The sequence below is a fragment of the Chlorocebus sabaeus genome, chromosome 9, assembly GCF_047675955.1.
Source record: "Chlorocebus sabaeus isolate Y175 chromosome 9, mChlSab1.0.hap1, whole genome shotgun sequence".
NCBI lineage: Eukaryota > Metazoa > Chordata > Mammalia > Primates > Cercopithecidae > Chlorocebus > Chlorocebus sabaeus.
In genome coordinates this window covers 5,069,823-5,092,796 of record NC_132912.1, presented here as the reverse complement: position 1 = coordinate 5,092,796, position 22,974 = coordinate 5,069,823, and the positions used below count along the sequence as shown (strand labels likewise).

Here is a 22,974-nt window from a genome sequence, read left to right as displayed (position 1 = left end):
TGAACCTTCCTCAGCGTTGATTTCATCCACTGTGAACAGATATCTCCATAAACATGTCAGTTTCTCTTTCTATCATGGATGACCTTCATTGTCTGCAGATAATTTTTAGTGTATCTATGCCCTGGGTCAAGGAGTGTGAAAGCAGAGATACCAAGAGGCACTGAGACATCTGAATCCCATGAAAATCCCTAGTATTTCTCTTCTCTTGCTCTCACTCTCTCCTTATGTACTGCTCATTCCATCTTTTCATGGCTTCATATCTATGCACAATTTCCTCCAAATCAACTTGACCCATCCACTCTCTGGTCATCTTTCATAGCTTGGGGGTAAGTCCACCTTTCCCTGAATCTAATTGACAATCCTTGGCCTCCTTGATTGAACTGACTTCCCCTAAATATAACTCACAATTCAGCATCAAAGTTACAACACATTTCCATAAGACTTTTCTAAGCTGGGTACCTGTAGGAGCCCTCTATGCCCTTCTAGACAGAGGCTTTGCTCTCTAGAATCTTTTCTTTTACAAAGATAAGTGGGACTAAACGAATGGATACTTGGCAATAGGACAGAAAGAGGGGCATGAAGAGTAGAAAAGATAGGAGGCTGAGGGCGCTCACCTGGTTGCAGACAGGTTTGTACTTCAGCCCTGGCTTGTTGAGGATCATTTCCAGCTGCCTGCGATTGAAGTTGGACACCCCGATGGACTTGGCCAATCCTGCATCTTTACATTTCTCCATGGCCTGGGGAAAAGGAATTGTGAGGTGTCATTAGTGTAGTCAACTGAAGATCAAGATAAATGTGACACAGAACTGTGAAAGAAACAACTGTCTAGATATGACAATCAAACTATGTAGCCGTGGTTCTTAAAAGGGAGAAAATAAAACAGAAAATTGGGGAAGAAGATAGTGATTGCAAGAGGAAGAATTTGTTTCCTCCTTAGGAAACTGGAGAGATTAGTGCACAGGCAAGGAAAGAAATCCCAGTCCTCCTTACCCCCAACCCTTCTCCTCCACTTCTCTCTTTTGTATGCCTGTCATTTCTTTTTCCTTACTGCTTACAAAAACTACCTTTGTAAAACTCCTAAGTTTTTGATCCAATGGTGCATTTTCCATTCTTGCACTTGGAAGATAGGAACCAGATGTCTCCTATCTCATCTTTCTTATCTGTGCTCTCCTCCAAGCACTCACCTCCCATGTAGCACAGAGATCCACTGTGTCAAATAGTACTTTTCCATTTTCATCTTTTGGGATCGGTTCCTCACCTGGCTGAAGTAGAAGCAGTCAATTTAGTGATGTCACAAATCAATTTCCCCACATAAATTTCCCCACACATAGCCATGCTCTGGGTACATTTAAGGACACTAATCCTCCTTGAGGTAGGTGACGCAATGCTCCTGAGAGTGATATGTACAAAGTGTGCTACATATGAAGGTATGAGGAATGTCTTCAGGGACAGACTTCTTCTAATCTCTTATAACTATTATATGTATAAATAGATACCATCTTTCTGGTTGCTAATGGAGTGTCATCATTGACTTACATTACTTTCTTCTGCTCTTATAATTTTCTCTGTGACAATACCTCTCTTCAACTGCAAAAGACCTTGATATCCAGGAATAAAGGATTGTACTTTTGACCCAGATGCCACTATCAGAGTTCTTTATCTCCCTGAACATGTGATGTTCCATGGACAGGACTATGAACCAATCATGGTCCATGGAGGTGTTTTCAAGGCTAGTTTGGAAGTTGGGAGATGCACAGGAGCTCACGGTAATGACCATGAGCCTGAAAGTGCTCCAAAGCCATAAATGCCATCAATGAAAAAGGTTGGAACAAATATTTAAAAAGCTTTTTGTAATAAAGTAGAGATAAGGATGGAGAAAGGATACATTTTTAGAGATTTTATCAAATTCTGAATGTAGCCATGGCTTTGACTTCCCATTTTTATATCTAATACACCCTTGCATTAACTAGTCTGAGTAGTTTTCTGTAACCTTAAAACAAAATTATGAATGACACAAGAATTCATGGCTAAGCAAAAATAAAAACTCCAGTGTGAAAAAAGAGGAAGCAGAAGCAACAAGGTTTCCCATGAAGGTTTGTAGTTTAAGACACACTCAGACTGAATTCTTGCCCCTTGAAAAGAGGCAAGAAGATGGAAACTCATTGTTCACCCTATGTGCAACAGCTTTTCTGGACACCACAACTTCATGAAACTCTGTGTCTGTTAACATCCCAAAAGGTGAACTCAGGAGTCATAACTAAGACCTTGTGCCTTCAACAAGATGATTGTCATGTCCTCAAGTTTTTGAGGCAGAGGCTTTGAGGATTCTGCACTCTCTTTTCTTGTAGACATGCATCACGGAAGTACGGATTCAAAATGTATTCAATAGAAAGGGAATTAGGAGTTATGTTTAGGGCTCTTCTTCCATGTTATAATCCCTATGTCCTCCTAAGAAAATGCTTAGTTCAAATATCCATGAAAACAATCTAGGAAAATGCTTAGTTCAAATATCCATGAGAACAATATTTATACTGACAACAAAAGTGAAATAAATTTGATCACACAAGCTGCCTACCTTTAGAGACACTGGAAAATGAATAAGATAAAGGTCAACATAGTCTAATTGAAGATTTTTCAGTGACCTTTCCAAGGCTGGTCGGACCAACTCTGGTCGATGGGAATTGCACCAAAGCTGCAGAGGTGAGAGAAAGGAAGTTGTGTAATGAAAACTTGAGCCAATTTTACTAGTTTGCTCCACCTAATATTTAGACATTTTCTACTACTTCACAATGACCACAGGCAAACTTATTCTCTCTCTTCTTGTGATGACTTTCGTTCTGCCATATCCTGATGAACTTTGTAATATGTTGGATATATTGTTAGTACATATATTGAATGAAAGAGTGAAATTACTCAAAGGGTAAAAATTATTATCAAATCATAAGCATACCCATTATCTGAATTATCTTTGGTATGTTTTACAACTCATGTTAGTAGTGTAATTATTTCATCTATTCAGCCCAGTGGGCAAGACTAAGTATCTTTGTGGTTTAGAAGTTTAGGAAGCAAACACAGTTTTTAATATGTCAACTTGGGCTGGACACAATTTGAGACAATGTAGGCATTATTATTTAATACTCACAGAGCTTGCTTATATTGCTTTCTCTCTCGGTATGATCAACACAATAATGGAAACTGAGAATCGTAACAAATGTAAGAAACTCACCCAGGAGGTAAGTAATAATATAATATGATTAGGATTCTTTCTGATTCTATATTCCATGTTAAACCATACTGATCTGTGCTGAGCTCAGAAAAGAAAGGCACGTTGAAGTCATGAATTGGAACGCTGCAAAGATGAGAAAGTCATCTTCATTTCCTGCTTTTGATTTTAGTTTTACTACATGAATAATTGTGAATAATTTGAAATAAATAAGCACAATTCACCCTCAACTATGGATCCAGTCATAGAATTGCCACCTCCACACAATTACCATAAACATATGTGCACACAAGCTCATCATAGGCACGGTACCTTTGAAGTGTAGAATATGTCTTCTCTCTTCACAGTGCCATCTGCAATCTTGCTTCGGATGGCCAGTCCAACGTACTCCTCATTATTGTATAAATGAGCAGAATCAATATGGCGGAACCCAGCTTCTATTGCCAATTTGGTGGCCTCTAGAGCTTTATTTTTAGGAACCTGGGGGAGCAACCAAAGGTAGTATTTTCTGACTAATGTGCCTGAGGGTTAGTTCAGGCACAAGCAGTGACGTTCACAAAAATCAGCTTTTCCTTCTTTCTTGGATGAGTTCTATATGTAGAATTATAAGTCCATCCCAGTCAGCCTGGGTCTTTCCCAGTTAGTAATAAAGGTTGGGCATAGCAGGAACTTCTGCAGTCACAGAAAATCACTGCTTGATCACTAACCTGGAACTGTCCCCAATATAATTTCAGGTTCAGTGATTTTTTTGAAAAATTAACAGGACGCAACCTATAGTTATAGATATAATCTTAATTATTTTTAGTATGGTGAAATTAACACGAGGAATGGCCGGGCTCAGTGTCTCACACCTGTAATCCCAGTACTTTGGGAGGCCGAGGCAGGTGGATCACGAGGTCAAGACATCGAGACCATCCTGGCTAACACGGTGAAACCCCGTCTCTACTAAAAACACAAAAAAACTAGCCGGGCGAGGTGGAGGGCCCTGTAGTCCCAGTTACTCGGGAGGCTGAGGCAGGAGAATGGCGTAAACCCGGGAGGCGGAGCTTGCAGTGAGCCGAGATCGTGCCGCTCACTCCAGCCTGGGCGACAGAGCAAGACTCCATTTCAGAAAGAAGGAAAGAAAGAAGAAAAAGGAAAGAGAGAGAGAGAGAAAGAAACAGAGAAATAAAGGAAGGAAGGAGGGAGGGAGGAAGGGAGGGAAGAAAGGAAGGGAGGAAGGGAAGAAAGGAAGGGAAAGAAGGGAAGGGAGGAAGGGAGGGGGGAAGGAAGGAAGGGAGGAAGGAAGGGAGGGAGGGAGGGAGGGAGGGAGGGAGGGAGGGAAGGGGAAATAGCCACATGGAAGGAATTATGAAGGAATGCAGTGTAAGCTCCTGTGATTCCTCTCCCACTATATTGCTGCACAGAACGCTCTGACTTTATCCAGCATCACATATTGTCAATGTATGTGAACTGTTGTCTACAAGAGATGCTCTCTACATACTCCATTATTAAGATTTTGTCTGGGACTGCTTACATTGACTCACTCTGCCTAGCAGACACAAAACTTCCAGTCTCCAAAAGGAAAGCAGGTGCACAGAAACTCCACAGTTTGCACAAGCAGTTACTTATAGCCACCATTCTTATAAGTTAGGAAATAGAGAGAAATCCACCTTATCAGATACCAGCAGGTTTATATTGGAAACAGGCCTGTCTATCTATGGATAGCAGTCTATTATGTTGTCTTTTCTACCCAGCCTTTGGCCATTCTGTCTACATGACAGAACTAAATACTTGGAGCAGAGATGTATACTCTAAGGATATTGATTTGTATATACAAGAAATAGACTGCACGGAGTAAGTGATTAGCAAAATGGGGTTCAGCTCCATAAATTCAAGTCAACTCTTTTAGGAAACATGATTGCAGTGAAAGTTACAATTATTGACTTACATAACAAATATGGATACAGATTTGAAAGCATATCTTTTAAATGACAAAAACAGAAACAAAGCAAACTGTTTTCCCATCTTAAAAGTATTTCGGAGGCTTTCTTTTTCCCACGAAATTACAAGGAACTAGATACTGGGTCTCACAGCCCACTCCTCATATCATCCTTGACCATTTCCTTGTTGTGCGAGCACTCAAAGGCTTACCAAGGCTGGAGTTTCAGTGATGTTCTCATCTTTACTTCTTCTCCATGCTAATTTATAATTCAAAGTAAACCACTCCTGTCAATGGTCTTCAAAATGTCCCTTTGTAAATCCTTATATCATATAGATGAGAAATGTGAGACTCAAATTTTATATAACTAGTCCCTATTCATACATATTGTATTCCCACGACAGTCTTGAAATACAAGTTTTCTTCCAGTGTAGAAAGAGCTAAGCCTAGAAAATAAAATCTATTCCATTAATTTTCTTGTCAGAGAAACAAGAAATTTCTCTGTTATAATATTTTGATACAAATCTGACCCATATAAACAAAGACAAAGAATTTAAATTTTCCTTGTTACGTTCTAGTATTTTTTTTTTTTTTTCTTAAAATGAGGACATTTTATCCTTTCAGGTAATTTTCCCAGAGGTGAGAGTAGTACATGGGAAATTCTTTTTAGTCCAGCTCTAGTATTACAGTTTGGTGCACGAGGCTGCCCATCAGAACAGTGATACTCTCCTAACAGATTTCATGCAACCTGTCTCCACTAACTTTTGCCATAAAGATTCCTCTGAATTGTGCCTTCTTGGAAGAAGTAAATATCTGTTCAACTATACAAAGAAACAGAGAAACCACTCCCATTGCAATCAATCTTCAAGAGAGGGAACCGTCAGGCCGTGTTCTTTCTGCTGAGTTTTATAGACTCTGACAAGCTGTGAAATAAACATAAACAGAAGACAAAAAAGTGCCCCAAATAAGCAGTAGATGACTCTGTGACCAGACTGCATTGCAGAACAAAGACTGACGTTTAAAGGGAAGTCATGCAGAGTAACTTGGGTCAGTTTCCACTTACTCTAGCCTGACAACCTGGTCAGCTTCCACTTACTCTAGCTTTGCTCCTTTAACTCTCAACACTAAAAACATTAGTGTTACCTCTGCAGGCGCATAGGTGCCAAATCCCAGGACAGGCATGAAGTGACCATCATTCAGCTTCACACACTGATGTTTCGAATCCATTTCTGTCACTGGCCTGACTGGCAAATGTGTCTTTCTTCCTCCCTCACAGGCTATAAGACCAATGAGCAGGCAACGCCCCTGAACACACTGTCTGCTTGTTAACCAATGGCATGTGAGAGGAGGGACAGAGGCAGTCTTACATAAGCTATGATAAAAATTGAATCCAGTTCAACCGTTTCTTATCTAAGAAAATTCCTAAGTAAATTATTATGCAGTCATGATACACTCATTAATTTCTCTCTGAAGTATTTTTGCTATTCCAAGTCTCTATTAATGAGACATAAATTATTCAAAGAGATTTGTAGAACAAATTGCGAGTTTACATAAGACTGTAGAAACCTCCAGCTACAAAGCTCTTTTTTGTTTGTTCCATGGTGATGTTCCTTCTGTATCTTGCATTATTTGAAATGATTAATTTTCATTTTTCTCTCTCTCACACACACAGTTTAAAGGAATGACTAATGAGCATTTCACTGAAATATTGCCCTCAGTTGAAAATTAAAGTTTATTTTATTTATTTATTTATTTTTTGAAATGCAGTCTTGCTCTGTCGCCCAGGCTGGAGTGCAGTGGCACAATCTCGGCTCCCTGCAAGCTCTGCCTCCTGGTTCACAACATTCTACTGCCTCAGCCTCCCAAGTAGTTGGGACTAGAGGCACCCACCACCATGCCCGGCTAATTGTTTTGTATTTTTATTAGAGACGGGGTCTCACTGTGTTAGCCAGGATGGTCTCAATCTCCTGACCTCGTGATCTGCCTGCCTCGGCCTCCCAAAGTTCTGGGATTACAGGCGTGAGCCACTGCGCCTGGCCTAAAGTTAAAATTTTTAAATGCATTACTGTTTTCATCAGCAAATTTATTGTTTCTTTCTTATTAGCCTTGTAAGAGAAATATCCCTTCCTGATCAAGGTGCAGTCCCAATAAACTTGTAATCCCGATGTGGGTGTAAATAAAAAATAAAATTTCATGTGGTTTTACTGGAGGATTTCTTATTAACAGCTTTTGGACTTTGGATATAATTTGTAACACGCAAACTGTGCCTTATCTTATTTGTCTTTTCCAGCCAGTTTTATAAGTTACTATCAAAAAGTAACAAGCCAAAAACCTGATAACTATTAGATATACTTTATAATATTGTTAAACACTATTCATAAAGAAAAACTGGTAACTAATGACATATAAACTGGTGAATAATCCTCACATGGGATAATTTTTACTTTATCCTCCCTTTGGAGGGCAGGTTAGAACGTGAATGTAATTTGCATGATCCATGATTCACACCTTGGAGTAGTCACAACTTGCAGTGCCCTGATTGCTTCTATTTGCTTTTTCATAAAACAAACAGAAATTGAAACATAGGTAAATTGTTATACATTGACATAAATGTAATATTATAAAGATATTGAAATTTTTCACAGAGGATAATTTCAACAAGATGGTGGATTATAAGACTCCCATATGACTCATGGAAACATCAGAAAATATCTAAAATTGAGTGAAATAAACTTATTTATTTATGGAGTGGCTCAGTAGAGACTCAGGGTGACTATACACATACAGATGTTACAGGCAAAACACTAGGAGAAGAGACATGCAATAGTCCATCTAAGCCACTGAGGAGAAACTGGGATACAAAATTTTGTAACAGCAAGTGATTCAAAAGCCATTGGTTATTTGGTGAAAAATAAAATGGCAAAAACAATCCATGTAGGTGCGTGTTCAGAAACAAACTAAGAAGGCCTTGAGGTTTTATGTAGGGCTGATGCCTTGACTGAGAACCTGCCACACTTATGAGTTGGTGACTGTCATGACAGAACAAATCTATATACACTAAAAAAGATGTTTTATTTTTTCAAATGCCCAGTTAAATAAAATAACAAGGCATACAGGCCAGATGCAGTGGCTCACACCTGTAATCCCAGCACTTTGGGAGGACAAGGAGGGCAGATCACAAGGTCAGGAGACTGAGAGCATCCTGGCTATCATGGAGAAACCATGTCTCTACTTAAAAAAAAAAATAAAAATAAAAATAAAAAAAATAGCCGGACATGGTGGCACATGCCTGTAGTCCCAGCTACTCGGGAGGCTACAGCAGGGGAATCACTTGAACCCAGGAGCAGAGTTTACAGTGAGCCAAGATGGCACCACTGTACTCCAGCCTGGTGACGGAGCAACACTCCGGCGCAAAAAAAACCAAATAAAATAGCAAGGCATACAAACAAACAAGAAATCACAGTCCATTATGGGAAAGAAAATAAATTAATAGAAATCATTCCTGAAGAATCACAGGCATTAAAATTAGTTGAGAAGCATTTAAACAGCTGTCTTAAATATGCTAAAATTGCTAATGAAAACTATGGATTAAGAACTACAGAAAATCTGAAAAAGTAAGAAAATCAAAATATAGTCATAATACAGAAACTATAAAAAAGAAAAGGAAATAAATTGGAGCTAAAAAATATACCTGAATGAAAAACTCACCAGTGGGTGTTTCAGTAGCAAATTTGAGAAGGATGAAGATATGTTCAATGCACATAGGGATACCACACTTGAAATTCCTGCGTCTAAGGACAGCAAACAAGAATAAAGAAATGTGAACAGGTCCTATGGGACTTATGGGACACCTTCAAGCCAACCAGTATGATAGTACTGGATTCCCAGAAGGAGAAGTGCAAACCCATGGTGGTAGAGAGATTATTTGGAGAATAAAATCATCAAAATTTTTTCAAATTGGTTAAAGACAAGAATCTACAAATTCAGGCAACTTAAAGAACTGCATATAGGATACACTCAAAGAGACTCAGACCTATATGTGTTATCATCCAACTCTAAAAACCAGACAGAGATAATCTTTACATAGCAAGAGATTTTGGGAAGCTGAGGTGGGTGGATCACCTGAGGTCAGGAGTTTGAGACCAGCCTGGCTAACATGGTGAAACACTATTTATACTAAAAATACAAAAAATTGGCCGGGCATGGGGGTGCACACCTGTAATTCCAGTTACTTGGGAGGCTAAGCCAGGAAAATAGCTTAAACCCAGGATGCGGAGGTTGCAGTGAGTTGAGATTGCACCATTGCACTTCAGCTTGGGCAACAAGAGCAAAACTCCATCCCCTAAAAAAAAATAAAGAAAGAAAACAAAACAAAACAAAACAAAAAGTAGGAAGAGAAACATGACTCATGGGGTACAAGGTTTCCTGGACAAGGTAATCCACAGATTTCTTATGAGAGTCTTTGGAGGATATAGTAGGTGATATATTTAAGGTGATCAATTAAAAAAAATTTCACCCAATAACTCCATATTTGGCAAAAAATTATTATTATTATTATCATCATCATCATTATTTTGAGACAGTTTTGCTCTGTCACTAGGCTGGAGTGCAGTGGTGTGATCTCAGCTCATTGCAGGGATGTGATCTCAGCTCATTAAACCTCCCAGGTTCAAGCAATTCTCCTGCCTGAGCCTCCTAAGTAGCTGGGACTATAGGTGTGCACAACCACGCCCAGCTAATTTTTGTATTTTTAGTAGAGACAGGGTTTCACCACGGTAGCCAGCATGGTCTCTATTTCTTGACTGTGTGATCCACCCACCTTGGCCTCCCAATGTGCTGGGATTACAGGCATTAGCCACCGCACCCAGCCAAATTATTTCTTAAAAACAAAAAGTTATTAAGACTATGTGATGTAAAAGCTGCAGGAGTTCTATGCCATTAGAACTGCCCTATAAGAAATGCTAAAGAGAGCAATTCACTTTGAAATGAACGAATTTTAGACAGCAACATGAAGTCATATAGAGTTATAATGACCTCTCGTAAAGGTAGGTGTATGAAAAACATGGAAACATGTATTTATGAAATTTTCTTTTTACTCTCATTTTCTTCAAGAATTACTTTACAAATGTGTACGAATAAGAATACATTTCTGTTAACATATGCACCATGTATAAAGTTGTAATTAGTGACATCAATAATGTGAAGTGGAAACATAGCTGTAGAAAAGTAGAGTTTTTGAATGGAATCGAAGTTAAATTCACATTGGGATTTCAAAGTGGATGGTATAACTATGGGATGCAGTATGTCATGTCAATGGTAACTACAAATAAAATAATTACAGACTATGCACAAGATAAATTGAAACGGGAATCCAAATTTTAGCAAGAAATCATAGACACCCCAAAATATTGTTAGTTGAGGATATAAAGGACAAAAAGCTGAAGACATAAACTTCTTTCTTACATACAAAATCCAATCAGTTTATCTCAAGAATCTCCAAAGCCTTATCAGGTTGAGAAGCAACTTAAATGTCTAAAATGCAAAGATTTATCTGAGATGCAAGACAAATTTCTATCAGCTGTGAGCCTGTAAAATCAAAAACAAGTTATTTACTTCAAAATTACAATGGTTTTATATGCAGCGGTTGAACAATCTCATTTCAAAAGGGAAATATCAGTTGAAAGAGAAGAAGGGGCTTCATGCAAGTCATAAACTCAACAGGGCAGAAATTAAATCTTAAAGCTGCAGAATCATCTTCCTGACTCCATATCCTTCATTCTGGGCACACTGGTGCTGGGGGTAGGCTTCTGGGGCTTTGGGCAGCACTGTACCTGTGGCTTTGCAGGGTTCAGCCCACATGGCTGCTCTCACAGTTTGGAGTTTAATGCCCCTGGCTTTTCCACGCTGAAGTTGCAAGCGGCTGGTAGATTTATAATTCTGGAATTGTTAGGGGTGAGACCTTTCTCCCACAGCTTCGTTACGCAATGCACCTATGGGGACCCTCTGCAAAGCTCCAACCACATATTATTGCTCAACACTGCCTAAGTGAAAGCTCTATGTTGGGGCTCCAGCCGTGGAACAGGTTTCTTTCTGGGCATCCAGGATTCCTGACACGTTGTGTGAAATCTAGGTGGCAAGTGCCAAACCTCAACCACTCTTATGCTCCAGAGAGCTCAGGCTCAAAGCTCCCCTCTTCTATTTGTCATTGTCTACTCATCATTTCTCCAGTAATCAAGTGTGTGTCATGCACCTTGCCAAGGCTCAACGGGTACCTTGTACACGGGGGCTTCTGCCTGACTAATGTGGGTCGTGGAGTCAACAAGAACTAAAACTTTCCACAGTTTGTATACAATCGGGGGGAAAGAAACTGATCTCAGGAGACCGCAGGAATTCTCAGTCCTATAGGTGAGGGAGAGGGGGAGGAACATGAGGAAAGGGAGATGGGAAGGAGGAGGAAAGCAGATGGAAGATGGAAGACCGGGGAGGAAAGAAGTGGGATGTCCTTGAGTCATACATGAAGAACACTCATGTACCTCAAGTAAATAACTGATCCTAATTTCTTCTCCCTATCTTTTTTCCTAAACAAGTGTTACAGTTTGCAAAGAACTTGAATATTTTCTCAACAAATATATATTGATGTGATACTTTAAACAAAATGATGTTTGCCAGCACTGTTTGTCCTGAGATTTCCTGTTTGGTTGACTCAATTCTCTGGGGTGAAGAGGATCTATGTGAAGAATAAGGGGTACGCTTGAGTCTCACAGAGGTTTGTGGGTGAAGTCATGTCTGTGAGAGGCTGTGGAAACTCACAGTTTGCTGCACTGCTGTGGAAAATGGTGGGACGCCAAAAGCCGTACAGGAGGAAAAAGGAAGAGCTGGGAGGCTGTGGAGGAGGCTGAGGTATTGCGGATGCCCTGGAGAAAATTTTGGGGAAAAAGAGAGAGATGCCTAAAGCAATATGTAGGAAGTTTTAATTATGACATTAGATGAAATTTCACAACCCATGAAATTTAAAGTAAATTCCACATTGCTCAATTTTTTCATAGAATGATCTCTGAAGAAACAACTGTGTCACCGTGTTCACTCTGGATGAGTGACGATTCCACCAAGCACTTTTTGAGATGCCTGCCTCTTCTGCACTGTTTGTTATTTTACTTGAGGCAGTCAGAGTAACTCAGCAGCTTGCACACCTTCTGACTTCTCCTGCATAGGTCAACAGCAGGGGAGGTTGTAAAGAGAAAATTATCAATTTTTATAGTTGTTTTGATTAGCATAAAACCAGGTGAGAAAAACCTATTTCTGAATGGCTGAAACTCCACGTGATATGGACAGGAGACAGGGAAATACTGGGCAGAAGAGGGTGATTTCCCAGCAAAGGTCCCACCCTCCAGCCTGGATACCTGTGCCCCTAAATGAGAACAGACATTTCAGTTTTCACACCCCCAAAATTTCCCTTTTGGCCCACCATGCCTCCAGTCTGACCCTATATAAACCCCCAAACCTAAGGTCCAGGGCAGACCAGCAGGTGAGGAGACAAGGAGGCAACCAGATGGACGGCAGAACAATGACACCCAGAAAGAGAGAAGAGGAGGGGCATTGGACACTGAAAGGAGTTTGGCCTTAGGGGATTGGAGAAGCGTCCAGCCACTGGACAGCCTGACTCCATGGGAAGATCACCTTCCTACTCCATTCCCCCATTCCAACTCCCCATCCATCTTGCTGAGAGATGCCTCTACCACTCAATAAAATCTTGCACTCATCCTTTGAGCCCACATGTGGTCTGACTCTTCTGGGATGCCTGGCAAGTGCTTGGGATATAGAAAGCTGTCAAACTGGCCCTCTGCCTTTGAGATAAATCAGAGAGTCCATGGAACTGCAGACTCAAGCCGTCTGCAGATGGCAAAGCTGAAAGAGCTTTGTAACACTGTGGTTGCAGGCACCCAGCCCTAGACCCTACCATGAAGTCAGAGCGCAAAGCGCTTGCCTTGGCCTGTGCACCTGCCCATCTCCATGCTCCCCCTCCCTCAAGGAGTTTGAACAGGTGACCCACACCCCTGTCGCAAGTCCTGCAAGGGGAATCAGGAAACTGTCTCATTTCACATACAAATCTGTTAGCACCACATCAAGAAGTCTAAGGAATGGTAAGCTCTGGGGGTCGCCCAGGAGCATCTGTAACTTCTCTCATCTTTTCCTGACTCTTCTTCTGTGTATTGATGTCATCCTCAGGCTGAGTGGAGGCTGCTGCAGCAATTTTAGATCTCCCAGGGCAACAGGACAAGAGCCACTTGAAGAAGAGGGGCCGCCGAATCTTAAAAGCTTCTTTCTAGATGTGAGAGAAACCTTCTCAGAAGCTTGCAGCACAGTCCCTCTCATGTGGCATTGGCTAGGGCTGGGCTGCAGCACTCTTCCCACTGTAGCTCATGCCAAGGGCAAGGAAATAAACATGAGTGACCTTAGCAAAGCTTTTCTGGTAAAATGCATGTTGGTGATAATACAATCCTAACCCCTAAAACCATAATGAAAAATTGCTATTTTCAAAAAGTTAGACATTTGCAACCTTGCTCATACCTCAAAATAGCTTTGCAAGCTTTTAAAACAACTGGAAATAAATCAGTCTTAAATGTAAGACCTGAGACTATCAAGTGCTAGAAGAAAATCTGAGGAAAACTTATTGGGGCAAAAAATTCTTAAGTAGGTCCTGGCAAGGAACTCAGACTAAATTAAACCAATGAGCTTCTCTAAAGCAAAAAAAAAAAAAAAAAAAAAAAAAAAAAAAAAATCAACAGAGAGCAGATGACCTACACAACAGGGAAAATAATTGCAAACTGTGACTCTAACAGAGGACTGACATCCAAAATTTATAAGGAACTCAACCCAACAACAACAATTACAAGAAAACCCAAATAACCTCTTTAAAATTCATCAAACAGCAGAGGTTTCCCAATCCCATGGCTAGGCACACCTATAGGCACTTAATACCTGCCCACTGGATCTTCCTTCTTCCACTGGTGGAGACTCAGAAGGTTGTGAGGCTGGGAAATTAATGGGTAAATACAATGGACATTATTCAGGTGATAGCTGCACTAAAAACCCAGACTTCACCCCTGTGCAATGTATCCATGTAGCAAACTGCACTTGTAAACTGTAATTTTATACAAATCCAAAAATAAAATAAATGAAACATGGTAATACCTAAACTTTTCTACAGATCAAATGAATAACAACCTCTGGTGTAGGATTTTAGCTTTTGGCAAGATGGTCTACAAAAATACAAGCAGGGCAATTTGTTCTGGGTGTATGCACATTGATCCAGTTTGGTTGCTATAAGCACAGATGAATAGGCACAAGGACAAGAGACCCCAACCAGCAGAAACCCTAAAGAGAAATCTAGAGAGAATGAATGCAGTCTGAGGACTTCAATTTAGTTTATTATGTAAACAAATCTGAGTATGTAGTCCTGTGTGGAGATTGAAAGAACGGAAAGAGGAAAGATGAGAGACCCAATGTCCGCAACCCTTAATGAATCAAGAACTTGATGAACTGATGTGTAGTGAAAATCAAGAGTAAGAAGGCTTCATTAGTATGAAGTGTGTTAAAGGTTCATAGACAGAGCAGTTACAAGTACTTCTTTGTCTGTATAAGTTCTAACCTGGAAGTATTGCCTGAAGTATAATCTAGGTATGAGTAGAAACTTTCAGTTGTTGAGAATGTAAAGAACAGAAATGCTGGAGTTTTCTACATGTACAGTGAAAAAGACATCCACAAATCCTGGGAAATCACTGTAAACTAAGGGAATAAAGGGACTATATCTAGAAGGAGGTATATGATAGGGTATAAATGATATAAGAGCTAAAGAACAGGTTTTTATTTCTTTATATCTGAGATGAAATCTAGATTTTTTCAGGGCCTAGTGGCTGGTGATATAGTACTTTCTATTAGCAAGGCTAAAAAATTAAGGCTTACTTGCTTCAAGTTCTCCACAAAGCTGGTACAATAGGTTCAATAATGCTTCCCCTCCTCCGCTCTCCCCCATCAATAACTCATGCCTTTATCTTTGGAACCTGTGACTATGTTACCTTACATGCCAAACAAACTTTGCAGATGTGATTATGTTAAGGATCATAAGATAGAAGGGTTTTCCTGAATCATCTGGATAGGCAATATAATCTCAAAATCTTTACAGGTAGGACCCAGGAGGGCCACAATCAAAGAGGACATGTAAGGAAGGACACAGATCCTAAGATACCATGCAGCTGGCTTTCAACATAGAGTAAGTGCCATGAGCCAAGGAACACATCCTCTGGAACCTGGAAACGGCCAGGAAAAGCATTTTCCCCTAGAACCTCAAGAAGAAATGCAACCTTGTGGACAACCTGACTTTAGCCTGTTAAACCAGATTTTGGAATTCTGATCTCTAGAACCGTGAGAAAATTAATTATGGTGTTTCAGGCCACAACATTTGTGACAATTTTTTTACAGCAGAAACAGGAATGAATTCAAACATGATTCAGCAATTCTCATCCTCTCTCTCGTGCATCAGCAATTTTTCTCTTTCTACTAGAATCTTCCTAAGAGCATGTAGGCATGCTGTTTTTTCTGCCATCTCAAAGAAAATTGTCATTTGACTCCATTAGTTTCTCCAGGGACTTCTCAATTCTCAGGTGTATTTATAACCCATTATTTGAATACTTTGTACATTTCTGTATCTAATTCTTCTCTTCCTACACTTTTTTGAATGCACTCTATTCAGGCTCTTGCCTCTACCAATTTATCAAAATTGGGACAAGGGAGAGGATTTTGAAAAATAACTAATGAGTACTAGGCTTAATACCTAGGTAACAAAATAATCTGTAGAACAAACCCCCATGGCATGAATTTACCTATATAACAAACCTGCATGTGCACCCCTAGACTGAAAATAAAAGTTACAAATATTGAAAATAAAAGTGTTGGGGACCTAAATTACATTATTTAATTCCAATTCTGAACAATTATATTATTTAATATTTATGAAATAATTCTGATACTAATTCTGAACAATTACATTATTTAATATTTATGGAAAAGCTAAATTAAAAGAAATACACATAACAGTGTCATGGCTAGCCTTTGACATTCTCTTAAAAAAATAAAGCACAACATTCTGAGAAATTACATTATTCTAATGTAAGGAAGTGTGTGAAAAGCACAAAGTCAGAGAAGGCCCCAGTGGCCCTGAGGGCTCATCTGGTTGTAGGTGGGCTTGTACTTGGGTCCTGGCTTGTCTGAGGATCAGTTCCAGCAGTTAGTGATTGAAACTGGACACCCTGATGGACCTGGTTAAACCCGCATCTCTGCATTTCTCCAGGGTCTAGGGAAGAAGGAAGTGGGTGTGGATCTTCAGTGTAGCCTGGCTTTGTCATTGGTCATTAAACCTTTTCTTTAGTGTGGTAGAATACATATACCATACAATTCATCATTTAACCATTTTAAAACAATAGTTTATTAGCATTAAGTCCATCCACCTTATTGAGCAAGTATATGTAGTACACATATACTACAATTTTAATCATCCCAACCTATAACTCTACTCATTGAACAACAACTACCCATTTTCCTGTTATCTCATCCTCTGGCATCCACTATTCTAATTCCTGTCTTTCATTTAATTATTCTAGGCACCTCACATAGTTGGACTCATACAGTATTTGTCCTTTTGTGTCTGGCTTATTTGGCATAGTAACATGTCCTCAAGGTTCAACCATATTATTACACAAATCTGAATTTCATTCCTTTTTAAAACTAAATAATGTCTGTTTGTGTGTAGACACTACACTCTCTTTATCCTTTTATTTGCTGATACTCGCTTGCATTTTTACCTTTTGATTATTGTGAATAGAATTATTATGAATAAGGTTATTGTGAATAATAACATTGCTTCAAAAATATCTATTTTAGTTTCTGCTTTTAATTTCTTTAGGTATTGTGAGCCCCAAATATCTGAGACATCCTAAGATACCATGCAGCTGGCTTTCAACATAGAGTAAGTGCCACGAGCCAAGGAACACATCCTCTGGAACCTGGAAACGGCCAGGAAAAGCATTTTCCCCTAGAACCTCAAGAAGAAATGCAACCTTGTGGACAACCTGACTTTAGCCTGTTAAACCAGATTTTGGAATTCAATTCAGTCAATTCAGAAAGACAATGAAGACACCATGCTTCCTCCTTTCCTTTGCTTAATGCTTGCTTTCTCTTATCTGCAGCAAGCATAATATTTAGGACAGCTTGCACATTAGCCTACGTAGGGTGATGGCTGGCAAAAACAGTGGTAAACAGTGGTAAACAATTCAGTCATCTTCTGAGGATTTTCCCTGTAGAAAGGATTGGAAGTTTTCCAATTCAGTAAATCAGACGTGGGAAAAGACTTGTATGCCCAATAATATTGAGCTGAAGTCCCTTGCTGATTAATTCCCATGGGATATTGTCAGAGGGGAAATTGCCCTGCCCCAGCTTGGTAGATCTCCAGCCAAAATTAGTGCCTTGCCTAGTGCAGGAGGGAGAGACTGTGTTTGCAGCCTCTTTATACTCCAGGGGTGGTGGTTCCTCCCCATCTTGACTAAGTAATGTGGCACCAGCTTCAACTGGGTTGAGCACATTTAACAATTGCTGACTCTCTAGCTCCTTTTCTTTCTCTCCCCGGGAGTCAGGACAAACTTTTTCCAAGTGCTGCACCATTAGTTTATTTCCTTTAACCTCTTGGTTATGTAGCAACATAGATGTCTGAAAATGGGGTACTTCCTCCCATTTCTCTGAACACTGACAAAACGGTTCTAACAGAAAGATGATAAAATAGTTTAAAGATCCAAAAACAGGCTACTATTCTTTGAATCCTCATGTCAGGGCAGGAGCCCAACTTCCATTAGCTCTAGTTTGCAAACCCAGAGGGAATAATCACATTGGCCAACCGGACCCTTCCTGTTTTTTGTAATTTTCCACTTTGCTGATTCCACTCAGTCCCTGCTCAGCCTTTCCCTCTTGCCCATTCTCCCTTAATATGCTGAGTCACCTTGTACAAATCAAAGTTCAGTTCAGTCCGCACTGGATCTCTTCCCTATTACAACGGTGGATTACTAATAAAATCCATCCTCACCATTTTTCCAGTGTTCAACTTTGTTTCCTCTTTGACTTTAGCAATAGCAGAAATGTTTTTCTAGCTTTCATAGTTAGTATCTACAATCAGGTGAGAATGAAGGTTGACTAATATGACATTTACCTCTGGCTTCTAGTACTGAGCAGCAAGCTAAGTATTAGAGGTTTAAAATGTGATTAATTTCATAGCAAACTCTGACATAAGTCAAAATAAGCACTTATATTTGATCATTAAAATATCAGGTGAATATCCACTTCATAAAGGAGATCATGTAATTGCAATTATGTTTCTCAAATACTTCTGTTTAGAAATCATGTTTGCTTGATCTTCAAGTTTCTAGACTTCTGTAAGGGTCAACTGTTAAAACTGAGTTTTTTCTATTGCCGACAAGGACAGAGACTTTTCTTCTCTGCCCATTCCTTAGATATTTCCTTGAGAAAAAAATTGTATTTGTAAATCCTTCCTCAGTCCCTTTGATATTCATGTAAACATTTTTAAAAGCCAACTGAGCCTCTTACCAGAATTGCAACATGTGAGTGTTTTGTTAAGAGTAAGAGAGCCAGCTCTTTGGAAATGTAAACATTAATAAAGGAAAATTCCTATCTCCCTGGGTCCCTTACTCCAAGCTACAACTACCTGCTTGTCATGGAGAAATGTCATTTTTCCTAGGGATAAAGGTGACAGACTAGCACAGATGGCTAACCCAATTACCAGGTGAATTTGGGACGAAGCCATGAGAGAATATTATCAAAAAACAGTGTTGTTAGGCCTTCTTATGTGAGGACCAGTTACCATTTATCATGAGAAGATGTGTGTAAAGGTTGTACTCCTCAGCTTTTTAAAGAGGTCAGATTCATTTCTGCCTTTTAATCTCCTTAGACATTACCTGTGGTGCATATTGCAGTGTGGTTTAATGACTTTTGAATAAGAATATTATATACATTGTTTTCTACATTTTTATAGAGGAGTTTTGTAGATTGGAAGGAGATTTCATTTTTAACATTATTCTCCAGTATAAAGGAAAAAATACTTGACAGTTATGTCCCAAATTAGGTAAAAGAAGATTGAAATTGGATGTCCCCAGGAGCTCATAATTTCTACCCATAGTAACATATCTTCCCTCTGTGGTCTGTAGACACAGAACTTCCCTCCCTTACACAGACTCCTCATTGGTACAGCGCAATTATATCCACTTTCCTAAGCATATGGACCCCCTATCTCTCTCAATCCCACCACTAGTGAGTCACTAAGGGAGCAGTTCCAGCCCTGGGTCCCCAGATGATGTAAGGCATTGAAAACCCCACCTTCCCATAGAGGGCCAAGAGCAGAGCATGGGCCCTCTGCTCTTGTATTAGTACTTGATTAGTACTGAGGACATATGAGAATAGTGAAACTTTGCTGTGACTATATTCTTGTATATTAGTCCATTGTCACACTGCTATAAAGAACTACCTGAGACTGGGTAATTTACAGAAAAAGAGGTTTAATTGACTCACAGTTCCACAGGCTGTATAGAAATCATGGCTGTGGAGGCCTCAGGAAACTTACAATCATGGAGAAAGGCAAAGGGGAAGTAAGTGTGTATTCACATTGCTGGCAGGAGAGAGAGAGAGAGAGAGGAAGGGAGAGAAATAGAGAGGTGGGAGGTGCTACACACTTTCAAACAGCTAGATCTCATGAGAACCATATGATGAGAACTGCAAGACAGAATTCTGACTCCATGATTCATCACCTCCCACCAGGATCCTCCTCGAATAGTGGGAATTACAATTTGACATGTAATTTGGGTGGGGACATAGAGTCAAACAATACCACTCTGCCCTAGCCCCTTCTAAATCTCACATTCTTCTCACATTTCAAAAGACAATTATGCCTTCCTAACAGTCCCCCAAAGTCTTAAATTATTACAACATTAGCTCAAAAGTCCAATTCTAAAGTCTTATCTGAGACAAGGCAAGTCCCTTCCAGCTATGAGCCATAAAATCAAAAATAAGTTAGCTACTTCCTAGACACAATGGGCGTATGGGTATTAAGTAAATGCTTCTGTTCCAAAAGGGAGAAATTGGCCCAAACAAAGGGGCTCAGGCCCCCTACAAGTCCAAAACCCAGAAAGGCAGTCAATAAATCTCAAAGCTCCAAAATAATCCCTTTGGACTCCATGTCTCATATCAAGGCCACACTAATGCAAGAGGTGGGCTCCCAGGGCCTTGGGCAGCTCTACCCCTGTGCCTCTGCACAGTAAAGCCCCCATGGCTGCTTTCACTGGCTGGCATTGAGTGTCTGCAGCTTTTCCAGGCACACAGTACAAGCCTTCAGTGGATACACCATTCTAGGGTCTGGAGGATGGTGGCCCTCTTCTCATAGCTCCACTAGGCAGCGCCCCAGTGGGAACTCTGTGTGGGAGCTCAAACTCCACATTTCCCCTCCACACTGCCCTAGAAGAGGTTCCACCCTTGCAGCAGGCTTCTGCCTGGACATCCATGCATTTTTATACATCCTCTGAAATCTAGGCAGAGGCTCCCAAGCCTCAACTCTTGGACTCTGAGCACCCACAGGCTTTAACACTACATGGAAGCAACCACACACTGGGGCAACCATCCTCTAAAACAAGAGCTCAACACGTATCTGAGGCCATTTTAGGCATGGCTGGGGCTGAAGTGGGTGGTATGCAGGGTGCCATGTCCCAAGGCTTCACAGGGCAGTAGGGCCCTGGGCTTGGCCCATGAAATTATTTTTCTCTCCTGTGCCTCTAGGTCTGTGATAGACAGGGCTAACATGAAGGTCTCTGAAACACCTTGGAGGCATTTTCCCCATTGGCTTGGCTATCAAAATTGCCCCTTTTTACTTATGCAGATTTCTGCAACCGGCTTGAATTCTTCCTCAGAAAATGAGTTTTTCTTTTCTACTACATGGCCAGGCTCAAGTTATTCAAACTTTTTTGTTCTGCTTCCCTTTTAAATATAAGTTCCAGTGTCAGATAATCTCTTTGGGCATGCATATGAGAATATGCTGTTAGAGGCAGACAGGCCACATCTTGCTTGCTTTGATGCTTAGAAATTTCTTCCATTGGATGCACTAAATCATCTAGCTCAAGTTCAAAGTTCCACAGATCTCTAGGGTAGGGACACGATGATGCCAATCTCTTTGCTAAAGCATAGGAAGAGTGACTTTTACTCCGGTTCCCAGTAAGTTTCTCATCTCCATCTGAGACCTCCTCAGCCTGGACTTCATTGTTCATATCCCTATCAGCATTTTCTTCACAACCATTCAATTCTCTAGGATGTTTCAAACCTTCCTTCATCTTTCCATCTTCTTCTGAGTCCTCCAAACTCTTCCAATGTCTGCCTACTATCCAGTTCCAAAGTTGCTTTGACACTTTCTGGTATCTTTATATCAAGCCTCACTACTCGGTACCAATTTTCTGTATTATTTTATTCTCCCACTGCTATAAAGAACTACCTGAGACTGAGTAATTTACAAAGAAAAGAGGTTTAATTGACTCATGGTTCTGCAGGCTGTACAGGAGGCACGGCAGGGGAGGCCTCAGGAAACTTACCATGATGGAGGAAGGTGAAGGGGAAGCAAGCATGTCTTCACATGGCTGAAAGGAGAGGGGGAGGCAGACAGAGAGAAAGAGAGAGAGAGGAAAGAGAGAGAGAGAGAGAGAGAGAGAGAGAGAGAGAGAGAGAGAAAGAAAGATGGAGGTGCTACACACTTTCAAACAACCAGATCTTCTGAGAATTCTATTATGGCAACAGTAAGAGGAAAGTCTATTGTCATGATTCAATCACCTCCCACTAGCCCCCTCCTTCAACACTGGGAATTACAATTTGACATGAGATTTGGGTAGGGACACAGAGCCAAACCAAATCATTTGGTATTCCAGTATTCTGCCTTGCTGTTGCAACCTTCACCTCTGGGTGCTTCCTCTTAGTAATTTTCCTCCTCTGACCCCACCCTGCTCTATGGTTATAAATCCCCTTTTGTCTTAGTTGGAGTCAGAGTGGAGCTTCAAGGGAATCAAAACATTTTGCACTAAAATAAATTTGTTTGACACATTTTAAGACAGCTATTCAGAAAAGCAGGAAATGTGAGAAGGGCCAACAAGCTGTCTGCAGTGGGAAAGACTTGCATGTGTAGAGAAAATTTGCACTGACACAGCTGGGGTTTCTCTGAGAATCTCCCTTGGATAGGGAAAGATTAACTGAGAATCTGATACCTTTAAAGGTCTAAAGAAAAACATTTCCCAGCTGTTCTCTCTGAGGGCTACTTCCTGGGAGATTTCATCTAAATAACAAGACCTCCTTTGCTAGTCAGGCTTGTTTTTCTCTCCATCCCATAACCTGTGTTCCACTGTAAGCAATTTTGCAAAGATTTAAGTGCAATGGTGCAATCCCAGTGCCCTGCAGCCTCGACCTCCCAGGTTCAAGCAGTCCTTCTGCTTCAGCTTCCCAAGTAGCTGAGAATACAGACAGCTGCCACTACACCCAGCTAATTTTTTTAATTTTTCCTTTTAACAGAGATGAGTTCTCAAGGTGTTTTCCAGATTGGAGCTGAAGAGATCTTCCTGGCTCAGCCTGCCAAAGTGCTAGAATTACTGGTATGAGCCACCATGCCTGGCCATCTGGCTGTTTTTCCTACTTTCTGCCTGTGACTATTTTTTAGGGTCCTTTTCCACATGTCTCATGTTCAGAGTCTCTA

The 22,974-nt window shown here is 40.4% G+C and overlaps 1 protein-coding gene across 3 annotated transcripts in view; it reads right to left on the bottom strand.

The window, feature by feature from the left end:
* Positions 1-22,974, bottom strand: part of LOC103237807 (aldo-keto reductase family 1 member C1) — a 47,262-nt gene that overhangs the window by 7,974 nt on the left and 16,314 nt on the right. The window contains exons 1-6 of one of the 3 annotated variants that reach the window (XM_073018679.1): positions 10,976-11,018; positions 8,853-8,935; positions 3,536-3,703; positions 2,576-2,692; positions 1,185-1,262; positions 615-737 (exon numbers count right to left, since the gene is read on the bottom strand). In XM_073018679.1, coding sequence (XP_072874780.1) covers positions 615-737; positions 1,185-1,262; positions 2,576-2,692; positions 3,536-3,703; positions 8,853-8,935; positions 10,976-11,003 — 597 coding nt within the window. In that variant the 5' untranslated portion in view covers positions 11,004-11,018. Of the gene's footprint in view, positions 1-614; positions 738-1,184; positions 1,263-2,575; positions 2,693-3,535; positions 3,704-6,287; positions 6,412-8,852; positions 8,936-10,975; positions 11,019-22,974 lie in introns of those variants that run through there. The other 2 variants (XM_073018680.1, XM_008002130.3) reach the window with 2 other exon arrangements.